This window comes from Lepisma saccharinum, chromosome 6 (genome assembly GCF_977018435.1).
Source record: "Lepisma saccharinum chromosome 6, izLepSacc3.1, whole genome shotgun sequence".
NCBI classification, from domain to species: Eukaryota; Metazoa; Arthropoda; class Insecta; order Zygentoma; family Lepismatidae; genus Lepisma; species Lepisma saccharinum.
The window spans coordinates 72,120,870-72,134,629 of NC_139234.1; the positions used below are offsets into that span (position 1 = coordinate 72,120,870).

General features: G+C 39.1%; 1 protein-coding gene across 2 annotated transcripts in view; it reads right to left on the reverse strand.

The window, feature by feature from the left end:
* Positions 1–13,760, reverse strand: part of LOC145988871 (putative ATP-dependent DNA helicase HFM1) — a 357,472-nt gene that overhangs the window by 190,092 nt on the left and 153,620 nt on the right. For both annotated transcript variants that reach the window (XM_083124130.1, XM_083124131.1), the window contains one exon: positions 8,094–8,322. In XM_083124130.1, the coding sequence (XP_082980256.1) occupies positions 8,094–8,322 (229 nt within the window). The remainder of the gene's footprint in view (positions 1–8,093; positions 8,323–13,760) is intronic.

Below are 13,760 nucleotides of genomic sequence, written 5' to 3' on the forward strand. Positions count from 1 at the left end.
CGCTTAGGAATGGTAGTGGAACAACTAAATGCACACGCTCCGCTAGATTACCAATCGTAGATCGACGTCACGGATTGCAAATTTACAACTTGGAGAACAAACTCGTGACATGCTTCAATAAAGAGACTCTTCACGTCATGACTGGGGTTCCTGAAGACTCAATTTGATGGCATTTATGCAGGAAGTATTATTCCATTCTTGGTATTCTCATATCGTAGCAAAAAAACGAACCACTAACGTGAATGTGATTAGGTAGTGATGTATTGAACGCAGATGGAAGCACGAAACAATAATTGGAGACACAAGATGGAGAGGAATGGATGAACAGAACACAAGATGAGGCAGGATAGAAGAACAGAACACAAAATGGGGAGGAATTGAAGAATACAACACAAAATGAGGTGAAATGGAATGACGAATATAATATGGTTATTAATAGAAAGGAGAAAGTAAGACGGAATTAACATGGCTAACAGCCAGTGATTATCAATGTGGATTTAAACGTAACAGATCAACTACAGATCAAATTTTTCACATCAGACAGACACTTGAAAAAAAGTGGGAATATAATCAAAATGTCCATCAGCTATTCATTGATTTCAAAAAAGCATATGATTCGGTCAAAAGAGATAAATTATATAATATATTAGTCGAGTTTGGAATACCTAAGAAGCTTGTTAGTATGATAAAAGTATGCACCAGTGAAACAGAAAGTAAAATTCGTGTGGGTATTAATGTGTCTGACAAATTTACAATTCATGATGGGTTAAAACAACGACATAGATTATCTCCATTGCTCTTTAATTTTGCCTTAGAATATGCTGTTAGGAAGGTAAAAGAAACTAAAGGACTAAAATTAAATGGTGTGACTCAGTTGTTAGCATATGCAGATGATGTAGACTTATTAGGGGATGATATAAATACAATTAAGAATAATGCTAAAATATTTTTCAAAATTGCTAAAGAGATAGGTTTGGAAGTTAACAAAGAGAAATCTAAATATATGTTTACAGGCCTAAACCAAGTGTTAGGTAATAATCAAAATCTATTTATTGATAACAACTCGTTTGAACCAGTTTCCAAATTCAAATACTTAGGAGTAATATTAACAAGTGAAAATTATATTAAAGAGGAAATAAAAAGTAGGCTTAATTCAGGAAATGCATGTTACTTCTCTCTTCATAAACTTTTGTCTTCTCGTTTAATATCTAAGAAACTAAAAGTTAAAATATACAAAACAGTAATTTTGCCTGTAGTATTATATGGGTGTGAAACTTGGTCCCTTACATTGAAAGAGGAACATAAATTGAGAGTATTTGAAAATAAGATCCTTAGGAAAATAATTGGACCTAAAAGCGATGAGGAGACAGGTGAGTGGAGAAGGTTACATAATTTAGAACAACATAATTTGTATTCATGTCCAGATATTATTAGAATAATTAAATCAAGAAGACTTAGGTGGGCAGGCCATGTGGCACGAATGGGAGAGGAAAGAGGAGTTTACAGGATTCTTATTGGGAAACCTGATGGTAAGAGACCAGTAGGAAGGCCAAGACGAAGATGGAGGGACAACGTTGAGATGGACCTAAAGGAAATCGGTAGGGATGGAAAAGAGTATATAGATCTTGCTCAAGATAGGGACAGATGGAAGGCCTGTGTTGCTGCAGCCATGAACCTTCGGGTTTAAGAAGGCTATAGAGTTAGTTAGTTAAAAGCCAGAAAAAAAAACTGTTCCTGCTGTATTTCCCGAGACACCTATTACCTATGTTCCTTTGAGACAGCACTCGTTAAAACAAATCGAAATGCATGCATATACTTTTCGAAGTAGGCACATCGCAGATATACTTTATTTTTATTAATGACCCTTCTCTTACGAAAATTTAAAAAGGAATTGCAGCAAGAAATTACAAGTTCTTACTTTTTACTAGGCAGTGGAAATTGACGCTCTCCCATCCAACTCTAAGAATCAGTACATTTCCCTCTCTTCTTACGACGAATCACAGCTGAGTATTGCCAGTCTATTGTTTTCTACGAACTTTCTGGTAGAATTTTTCTGTAACGTATTAGAAGGTGTGGAATTGCTTTTTTCTTTGAAATATTCCCAGCATATCTTGTGGTTTTGAGAAAATAGGCTGAGTCAAAATACTTAAACAGGGTGGCCACTCTAGGACCATGATACAATTCAAGTATAATTCCCGGTTTTCAAGGCGAACTTTCCAAAAATTTAAGGATGCAAGCAGATGTTTTCTCTATTTCAACCTTACGTATTACCGCCTCTCACCACCCCACCCACATATACACACACAAATTTATTAACAATATCAAGTATCTGTGTGATTCCAATCCAAAAATTCTCATGCAATTCAATTGAACGGTACATAATTTTAAAATATTTAATTTAAGGTGCAGTGTTTACATCTGCCATTTCACATGCTCAGACTCGAAATACATCTACAAACACAAGTCACACATATTGCGGGATATACTAATCTACGAAAAACTGTTAATTGTATAAGAATTTCAAACTCAAATTTACCTAACCAACTTCAAGATATCTTGCAATAATCTTCCGTCTGTCAGATAGATTACTAACAAAGTAAACGAATTGAGAGAATTCTGTTTCATTTTCCACGCAGCTTTCTTTTCCTTCCTCGATAAAAACACAAGCTAAACTACGAAAAACTTGCCTCAAGGCAATTATACATATGTATAAATTCAGTGGGATTTGAATTAATAAAAGTTGCAATTTTTCACGTCTACGGAGAGAAATTCACCCAGAATTCCCGGAGACAATAATTCACGCATAATTCCCGGAATTCAAGGAATTCCCGGTGAGTAGCCACCCTGTTAAACTTAAAAGGGTCACGTGTTGCTTATGTGACAAATATTTTATGAACATGGAATGTAACGATCACGGCCTGGGTATGGGTGTTATTTTTGAGAGTTATTTCACAATTTCATCATATCATCACTCAAAAGTGGCAGAAAAGCAACGCTAAATAACAAAAATAAAATTAAATGTAACGTAACAAATGTGACATCGCATTCCTAATTGTCAGATCCTGGCACTTCCTATGAGAACAGAGAACAAGGGTGCGTGATTTAACGTTAAACAGTCGTCAATATGAAATTCTATACTGGTCTTTTTCTTATAATTAAGTATTATATATTCCAGTGTAATATAAAATTTGTCATTTGATTATGTATGTATAATTTATATTGAATACGAAGAGATGGATGTAGTGAGAATAACGATTATGGTACTGCCAACACTGCAACCAGGCCCCTATGTTCGGAGGAGAAGTAGAAAGAAGGGTGTGACAGACTCTAGACACAGATATCAGCTTGCATGGTCAGATTATTTAACCCATGCTCTAACCAGTGGCGGCTGGTGGTCTGGCTCTATGAGTGTGCACTTCAGTCTCTTGTCCATAAGAAGTGTTGTACGTACCACCCCTGCCAAATACTCGCACCTATTTTTGCGTACATAATGATGCTAAATGTATTGGCAACCCAAGTTTTGATCACCTTTCACTGAAAATGAGGCTATGACATAGTTATATTTCATGATTTTTTTAACACGGATTTTTAACAAATTTCAAATATTTCGGAAATTTTACAGCCAATCACGAGAAGAGAGCTGTTATTGTGCAATATGTAATTCAGCATTCGATAACCTGACAAAATCACTTAAAACATAGAAATACCGATCTACAATATCAATACTATTGTATACTACTTCGTACTTCAGTACTTTCCTTCTCTTCCGCAGTATCCATATACGTACGTTATTACTTAAGTTGCTACAGGCTTTGTAGCTAACTTCCCTCCAAAAATTCAACAACGTTAAATATTAAGTCTCTGCTTTCGCTATGTACAGTTTCCCTATTCATCATTAAATCAAGCACTTTGCACTGAAACAGGAACGACCTTTTGACAGCACTTAACAATTTTGCAACGCAGTAACAGGCACACAATGCAAGACAGCTGATTGATGTTCGCTCCCTCAGCGCGGGTTGATAATGGACATTTCCACTCAATTTTGTTTACAATTTTAAAAACTACACCCTGGAAAAATGACCCCTGCAAGATCTCGCGTTCTCGAGAAGTTCTCGAGACTTCCAAAGTTGCGAGACTAGCGTTGCGCTGAAAAGAGGACCCGCCATGTTAATACGTCACTACTCAGAGAAAGCTCGTTTGTCGTCTGCTTCGAGCGCCCAGTTTACTGGGGGTAGCCCACGGTGAGCGAACATGTGCAGCGGTTTCACAAATATGTACAGATTTAAATATTGGAAGAAGGAGCGATAGTCATAAGGAAAGCTATCCTTTGTAATGATTATTCTTCTATGAAATATCCCTGCTGCTCACGTGCAAGATAAATGAAAGGGTTCTGCTGCGTGCGTGTTCTCAGGTCAAGCGAAAAATATTGCTTGTAAAATTGGTTGCTGACCAAACTTTCAAAAATATATTTGTTCTCAGGTCAAGCGAAAAATATTGCTTGTAAAATTGGTTGCTGACCAAACTTTCAAAAATATATTTTAAACTTATATTTATCGAAATTTACCGTAACCTATGTAGTGCAAAATAAGAATTTTCACATTCTTCACTTTATTTATAAAGCCTATTTTACTTTCTTTTCCAAACAGCAATTTCAGTTCGTTTCATTTCTGTGATCAAATATTTTTGTGCAGATAAGAGAAAATACTAGAAGATTACATCAGTTGCACAGTACATATCAATACTTAGTTTACATAATTATTATAAGGAAATAATGTGTATAACCATGGGCGTATTTAAGGGAAGGTTCAACGGGTTCCACACCCCCCTTTTGGTTCACTAAAATTACCAGATTACCTGTTCTATCCGCTTGTTCATAATTTTTTTCCGGACTTATTTCATTTTCTTAAATTAGAGACGTATAGGACGGGATACGGATGCGAAGTAAATTACGTAGTTCCACACACCAGATGGGACTGCAGGCCAAATGTCTGCAATTGCCTGATAGTTTCGGAATTTCTGCGATAAGAAACTGCATTGAGACTGTCAAATCAGTTATTTTTCCCCCACGAGTCATCTTAAAGAAATTTGGTTTTTAAAAACGCATTGACACAAGATGAACAGAAAAGTATCAATACTAGGTAGCGTCACGTCGTGACTACATACACACAACTTTGTGGGGGTCCAGCACTCCCTCCCTCACTGCTCCCCAAAAAGCTTCCGGCCAGCAGTGTCCTGGATTTTCACTTACGAAATAAAGCAACCATAATCATACCGAAAGTTGAACCCCCCTTACGTGAACTATATAGACGCCCATGTGTATAACATTATATCCCATACTGAAATGGTACGATATATTTTAAATTTTGTACTGCGAAAAAAGCCGCCTCATCTCTTTACCCCGAACGCATTAATTGGTTGGTTCAGAACCTCACCACTAGGATCCTATCGAGACGAGACATGGCAGCCTTGGTCTCGTTCTCGTTGTGAGTTGTAAATGTGTCTCGTGTTTATTTGTAAATGTCTCATTGGAAGTCTCGTCTCGATTTATAAACATCCGTCTCGGTTTCGGAGGGCAATTCTCGTTCTCGTCACAAGCCTCGAAAAATATAGAATTAACAACGTATGCAAAGGCTTATCGTACAAACTTTCACAGTGCATAGAGATTATAAATACAAAAAAAAACTTTTCTTAATAATCTTTTTGTTTATTTGTTTGACTCCTCGTTTCGACGCTACGAGCCCTCGAAAACTGTATGTTATCCTGCTTATATATGCAAACCAAACCGCCGATTCAGAATTACCACGAATGAACTGGCGTTGTAATTATTATACGAGTACACAAAATTCATGATTAACTGAGGAAGTCGCATGTTCCAAGTTTGACTCTCGACCTGGGCATGACTGTTTCCTTGTGAGTGACATTTCATTGAACTGGAAATTGTTACATGGGGGGATGTTTGCTCGAGACTTTGGGGTCAGCTAGGGGGATGCTTCTATTGTTAACGTTAGTCTTGCTCACGAGACGAGACATTTCCCGTCTCATCTCATAAAAGGAGACGTGTGTGTGTGTGTGTGGGGGGGGGGGGGTCTCCTGCACTCAGACTTCGAATACTGCTTGTAGTCATTCATTTTCATTGTCGCGATTAGCCAAAAATTGGAAGAAATGTGATGTTAGAGAAGATACATACTAAATTAACCATGCTTTCTCATCGTTGCGGTTGAACTAAGTGACGGAAAAGCGATGGAAAAGTAGGATAAATACAAAAATTTGCAATATATATATGATTGATTGATTTAATTTATTTTACTTCGCGTTTTGTGTCTCTTGGCTAATTTGCGAAGATGGGGATTAGTGATGAAATTGATGAATGGGCATTCACAAACAACCAAGCCCGAGCGGGATTCGAACCCGGGCCCTTGCCGTCGCAGCGCGATGTGCTAACCACTTTTTTCTTCTTTTTTTTATGAAGGAAATACCCCCTACACGGAGGTATCCCCCACCATTCACTCTTTTTCTCACTTTTACACTTTTCAATTCTTACATTTTTCTTTGTCTCTTATCAACTGGACGAACACAAATACCCATGCCTTACCCGGGACTCGAACCCAGAACCCCTGGCGTTGTAGCGCGCTCTGATAACCACTTCGCCACGGAGGTCGACATGACAGGTTGCAATGTATGTACTTACCAACCCGTTTAAAAGTGTCTACCACTCGGCCAAGGGTCCGGCACAATATACATATGAACTGAAGAAAACTGTCCTTTACTGCAGGAAATTTAAAAACTCCCCGTATCTTTTTATACCGTATCACCTCTTATATTGCAGAAATTGGCGTGTAAACCAGAGTGTTCTAAATGTATTGTTATTTTAAAATTTGCGAAGAAAATATTATGACGAAAATAATTGTAATTCCAGAAAAGGCATTCCTATAACAATACGTTCTTGCCAGTCAGAACCAACCTATGTATTCGCAATGAACAAGGCTGTTCACGTGTACAGCCATTGACTGCTACACAAGTTTTGCTTTGTCAGCCTAATGGGAAAACCCTATACCGAGTGGCTGAATTATAGTAAATACTGCTATACTTTTACGACATAATTTATCTCCAAGAAATGGAGCACACATTTTTGCACTGGAAGTTACAAGATACTTGCTTTACACAGTAACAAGTGACTCTGCTGTCGCTTTCACGGCTTGTGCTAAGTTGACGGGACGAGCAGAAGCCCTGCCTGCCCACATATCTAAGTTATGACGTCAGAGGACCTCAAGTCTCTTCAGAGGATGTTTTCAAATCAGTGACGTAGGAGGTGAATTTCAGCGGTGTTTGAAGGCGTGTTTCTCGAGAACCAAAACAAATATCGCCGAGATATTTTGCACATCTCATGTTTGTGTCATTATCCGTAAAATGAATGGATTTAAAACGTTTTTCATGTCATAGTGGAAATGTCCATTCTGCTACTGCGACACAGGGACCGTTCATTTGGGCCAAGATGCACTAAGCAAAGGCAATACCAGACATGTTGAAAGCAACAGTTTAGCTTTCAGTCGCCCTCCTCCCCTTCCCCTTCTTTTTTGCCCCTGCCATGCTCGGAACAGGATGATAGTGACAATCGAAATTTCCCTTTTCTAAAAAAACCTTAATTTGCAATGACGTATGGGTTCCCTCGACTCCGTCACACGGTCTGGAATGGAACGGGTTTGCAACACTACATTTGCTAACACACCGACCGCTGCGTTCATGGGTTTCCTTATGATGCAAAATTCTCAGGCACGGCGCCCAAACCAGACGACCCAATCAACGCGACTGCTGCAACAGCGTCAGAGGGAACGAAACTCGCATAGTGCGAGCGCGCCTCGGTCTACGCGGGTTGATATCATTGATAGCACGCTTTTCCAACACCTCTCTTGGTGAAGCAGCGTGGGAACACTTGATGTTTCGAAGGAGATAGAGTTCAAGTGTAAGTATAATAATAATTATTTGCATTACAAATTTATTTGGGTGTTCACGTGCGAATAGGCATTAGTCGCTACTGGCTCTAACCGTTCTCCCTCCTAGCTCTACCTCAAATGGATTAATTCCCGGATGCTTACCTTGCAGCTTGTTCTCTATACGGTCTTTGGACAGGTCGGCTGGCATGCCATAGTGCTTGGGGTTCTTGATGGCTCTCACGTAGAGGAACGTGGATCGTATCCAGTCCATGGCAACTGCTACGTCCGTGATCGTGTGGAGGACTATTTCCGCGTTCAGATGCTCCACCAGATGACGATGCAGGCTGCTCTCTACAACGTCACGGCCGTCCACCAATCGCATATACTTTTCCTGCAAAGAGAGGAAGTCATGTACACAAAATTGCAATAGTTTCAAATCAGAGTGTACGAGACATATACTATAAGGCAACTGAGATCTAATGAAGCAAACTTGCACTTATTTTGTACTCACCTGAGAATCGAACCCATAACTCTCGGGTGGCAGTCAGACGCCCCACTGATATATATTACAGTACTGTTGCTCTGAGCAAAACGTACGATCCTCGGCTATCACATTTTAGTTGAAGTTCAAAAAAAGAAAGTTTTTGTGAAAATGAAATTGAGTACACATAGAAAAGTGAGAGCTATTTCATAAAGAGCAATTATTTTCTTACATATAGTCATTGCTTTGTACAGCCAGTGGCAAAGATAGTTATATGAAAATTGCCCATAGTTAGTTTCATTCTTTTTTTTATTGTACATCGTGTGTTGTTTTAAAGAATGGAATTCCGTTGATGCGTAACAGTTATTGTCTTCTGCATATTGACGTTTTTATTTCAATTCATGGCCATCACATTGTGGAAAACAGACTGACTGATAATGGTGATAGAGACTTCGCCTACCATTTCTTCTGCCGTTGGGTGTACGTACGTACCTTCACATGCATCAAGAAAAGTACATTTTGAAAGATAAACTTCTTCAAGAACAAAACACAAAATGGGCACGGTTAGAAGCTGGGGAGAAATGGAAGAACAGAAGAAAAGCATACGGGGAGGAATGGAAGAACATAATACAATCCGGAGAGGAATATAAGAACAGAACAACACAAAATGGGGCGGAATGGAATAAGAGAACACATATGTGAAGAAATTGAAGAACAAAACACATGATGAGAAAGAATGGAAGAACAGAAGACAAGATTGAGAATGAGTTTGCATTAGGAACGCTCAAAGCACTGTAGGTGCATCTAAAAAAATCTTGAAAAACCTTGGTATATACGTACAATAGCCATAAATATGAATAACAACTGAGCGCTTTGTTGCTTTGCAGTTGTCTCACATATATTCACGAAGAACACCTTGTATGCATCTCCCACATCTATCACGAAGGTAGAGAGGCATGGAATATGGAATCAACAGGTGGTAAAAAGAGGTGCGCTTTATGTTCATTTGGATATATCGCGGATGAGATCGCAGTAATTAAAATAGCTGCAACTCTTCTGGCCCTTAGAACTTCGTAGTCTTTTCTTTCCTCAACCTTGGAGTCCTGCTGCCTCCTCTTGAGTCCATTGTACTCGCATTCTCCTTATATTAGTTACCAAGGGCATGGAGTTCCGTTTGAGCTGAATTAATGTGAACAAATCACGACACACTAGCGCGGTATGAAGCGTAGCTATCTGCCACTACAAAACAATGGTTATTAGAATGGCTGCTAGCCGGAACTTCCTGCAATAGCATTGCTTTTACTATTCAAAACACTTTTAAGAGCGGTGTACCATAAAGATAATCGTGTATTCGCCTCTTATAACAAGGGAAACAAGAGTTACATGCTAGGATTGCCATTGAGAATGAATGTTATTTCTTTTCTAGCATGCTAAAAGGTTTAAACAATGAAACGATAAATGACGCTTACTAACTTTCGAAACAAATGGCCAGGCCCGGATTTATGTATGTAGAGAATTAGGGATAACATATCGTGGGCCACTATATTTTTCTCCAGTTAAGGCCTGAAGCTGTAGCCCCCGAAACCTCCCTATATCCAAGAAGACATATGGACAATATTTTATATGAACATTAAACTGCAGTCTACTGTGCGTTCTTTACGCAGAGTTCGGTGAATTTTACTGCGCATGCTGCACAAGACGCTGCCGAGAACGTTTCTTCAACACATCATTCTTCGTATTGCGCATGCGCCGAAGGCCACAGCGCATGTCACTGCGCTTTTTCCACCCGATGCTTCAGAAAAGACTTCAACATACACCTCTTCGAGCTACGCAGACGTAGGAAACTATGGGGAGGAATACTTAACGGAATCTTTTTCTCAATCTATATAAAATACACTATCCAAAATCAACAAGCTGTAACATATATTACATTTGTCGACTTTTCATAACTCTTCTTCAGTTCACAAATTAGTAAAATATGCTACGAAAATTTCCGAAAATGATGAAAATAGGCTATTTTGAAGGCACTATAAAATAAAATTGCGCTAAAATAGGTAGTGAATATGAACTTATTATTAAATATCGTAGATAATGACATGATTTTTGTACTCTGTTACCTTATTTCTGATTCGCTTTTCTGTTACTTTTGGATAATCGCGATGATGAAAAATGGTGGTCAGATGAAACTCATGACGAAGAGAACAAAATATTGCTTCTACATTGTGCTGTAGAGACAGCCAAAGTAGAGAAAGAAAGCGAAAATAAGGGAAAGAGTATGAAAGGTGCCATTCTAAGGCAAGATTATACAGAATAGACTCTACAAAAAAGTTATGGGGCTAGAAGCAACATGAAAAGAATTTAAACATTGAAACCTACGTTTTAATACAAAAGAAAGAAAAAAAGCCAAATAAACCAAGAATACTACTTATAAAAAGAGTGAAATCAATAAATATCTGTGAACATGGTTAAAGGCGAAAAACTTTTACTACGTCAGAATAAGCAAGATACGAATAAGAGCGAAAAGGGTTAACAATGATGGAAATTAGCTCTCGCCATTGTTCCGCAGATCTAGTAGACATATTTGTAAAACTTTCGAGATCTCTACTTCAGGTCATCAACAGAAAGAGGGGGCAGCGGTGTCACAAAGATAAATGGTCAATTCACACTGAAACATTCCATGCCTTTCTTGATCCGTCAGCCATTTCCGCACTCATCTTTCAAAATTCACGTCCTTGGAAAATACCTCCAATCCAACATTGACACGCACACCCGTTCCGACCTGCTACCTCCAAATCGTGGATCTTGGGACCTTCGTCGAACCAGAAGCAGAATAAAGACCGCGTCCAAATGCTAATTATTGCTCGCAGCCGGGAATAACCTATCATGAAACATATTACGCAACGTCAAACTCGATAATCAGTCGAGATGACGCTTAATTCATGCAGTGTTGGCAGATCAGCGCCTGAAACGAATCGTGAGTGCTTGGTTCTTTCCAATCCTCCTGTCAAGTCGTTTCAGGAGGAAAGATGTAAATACTAGATCAAGGGATGGAGCTGATTGTCCTGATCGACAGAATGAAAGAACGCAAAGGGGTGGGAAGGATAGCTGGACAATTCGAACAATGGTTTCTTCGTAGAAATTTAAGCGAAAAGTTCAGGTTCGACCACTCGGGATTCGAACCAGGGAACCCTGGTGTCGTAGCGCTCTGTGCTGACTTGACCACTTCACCTCGGGCGTGAACGCCAACTGATCTACCGAGCCAGTACTGGTTTCAACTGATTTTTCACTTTCGCTAGTTTTATATAATTGTCTCTGTCAGTTATACCTCATCGGGATCTGTTGCCTTTGAAACAATGGTGACGTCCACGGTGCCCAAAATCTTCCAGCGTGGAGCTGTGACCGTATGAATTTATAATAATTATATTACATTATGACTACTACAACTTGATCAATCTTATATCAACTTGATCCTCCTGCAATAATTTGTGGACCAAAAAAATATATTTCCCCGGATGAAATGCAATTCTAGCCACGAACTAAAAAAATGTCTACGGTCACTCTTGCTGAGAATATTTCGAAGGGTATACGTAAGTATTTGTGACCTTCACTTCAAGATGTGCGTGTATATCACTTGGTCTCGGGTTCAGGTTCCATCACGAGGAGTTTTGAGTTTGCTTTTAAGTCCACCTGATGCGCTGAGAGGCTAATAGGGACTGGACTTACAGTTTAAAGTGGGATACGAACCACTATGTACGTACGTACCTCCATCGTGTATGGAACTCGGGACCCCTTGATTACTCCACCACGAGAAGTCCCCGCAAAAGTGCATTTTCCTTTGGAGAACATTAAAAGCATTGCGATCTCTTATCAGTTACTCCCTCTCAAGGTAAGGATTAATGAACTGAAAGACACACGCACAAACAGAGAAAACAGACAGATCTACGATAGGCGAACATGCACTCAAAGAACAACTCACAGAATACAATGTAACAAAATAACAGGGCCACAGAAAGAACAAAGATGCGAATGAAAGCCAGCAATGACATGCAGCACTTTGCAATAAGCCAGACTATCACGGAAGAAAAACAATAAACCCCGATAGGAGCCCGCCAATTCTCGCATTCTTTCGGAAGAATGCTTTCAGATTCAGGTATACCTTTATAACGGCTGTTTCATTGAATTAAGGTTTACCTGTTTCTTTGTTTGATGTGCTGTGCACTTCAAATTACAATTACAATGATCTTACTATTTGTGTATTTAAATAGTTGCGTTATGTTCTAGTTACGAATGTAATATCATCGATTTTCAAATTCACCCTTCGAATGTTGATTTGTTGTTGAATTCATTCACTGGGCATTTGCATTATACACACAGAAAACTAAATGCATCAAATCTATTTGATTCACAAGAAACGCATCGATTGATGTACTAAAGTGCTTTTTTTTGTCCTTTGCCAAGAATCAGATTTATAGTTTGATACATTTGCAAAGGTAAAGCCAGAGTGAATCATATGTCGGAAGTGGCTATTTCTTTCTATGTCGAGCTATATTAGTGTTTTTGATGCACCTAGTGCATCTTTCTCGATGATGGTCTGAGCTACACACTTTCTGCATTATTGTTTCAGCTGATGAATTTACTTTTCTGTGTGTAAATGCATGTCGCAGGACGATTCTTCAGTAATCCCCAGGTTACCTATCACTTACCGTCACGGGTGTTTCAGTTGAACGAATCTGACTTTCGGGACACCCTGTACAATCACAGAATAAATTGAGGGAACGTGTACGTTATCTTCTCAGAGAAATCCTGCAAATAGCTGCATATAGACAGCCAGAGTAGATAATTGCGATCTTTCAGCCACACTATCTTCACTTCATCTTCGGACGCACAGGAAGTGACATCATCGCAGACGAAGAGGAGCAATAGGAAGTCGGCTTGTTATGCCTTCACCTGTATTTCCTTTAAGGATGCTACCATGGCCACGGCCGAATATTGCGGACATATCGTCTTGTATTCTCAGGGTACGTTACTAGCTTCGAACGTATAAAACCCAAGTACACGTCGATTCACTTCTTCAAGTAACATTTACGGAAAATGTGTAGCTTCTGGAGGATTTTCATGTCCGACTTGAATGATGAGTAGGGAAAGGATTTTAAGGTGCGCAATTATGGTCGGGAAAGGGAAAATAAGGTTCTGAAAATGTTTTCAAAAAGGTGCAAAAAAGGTGCTGATGAAATGCCTTTATTCAATGCTATCTTTTTCTGCGCCTTCTGTATATAATGCGCGCGGACCGCAGAGAGAACTGTAGTTCTGCCGAATAGGTTTTGTTGAAGTTTGTGTCTTCTCTCACA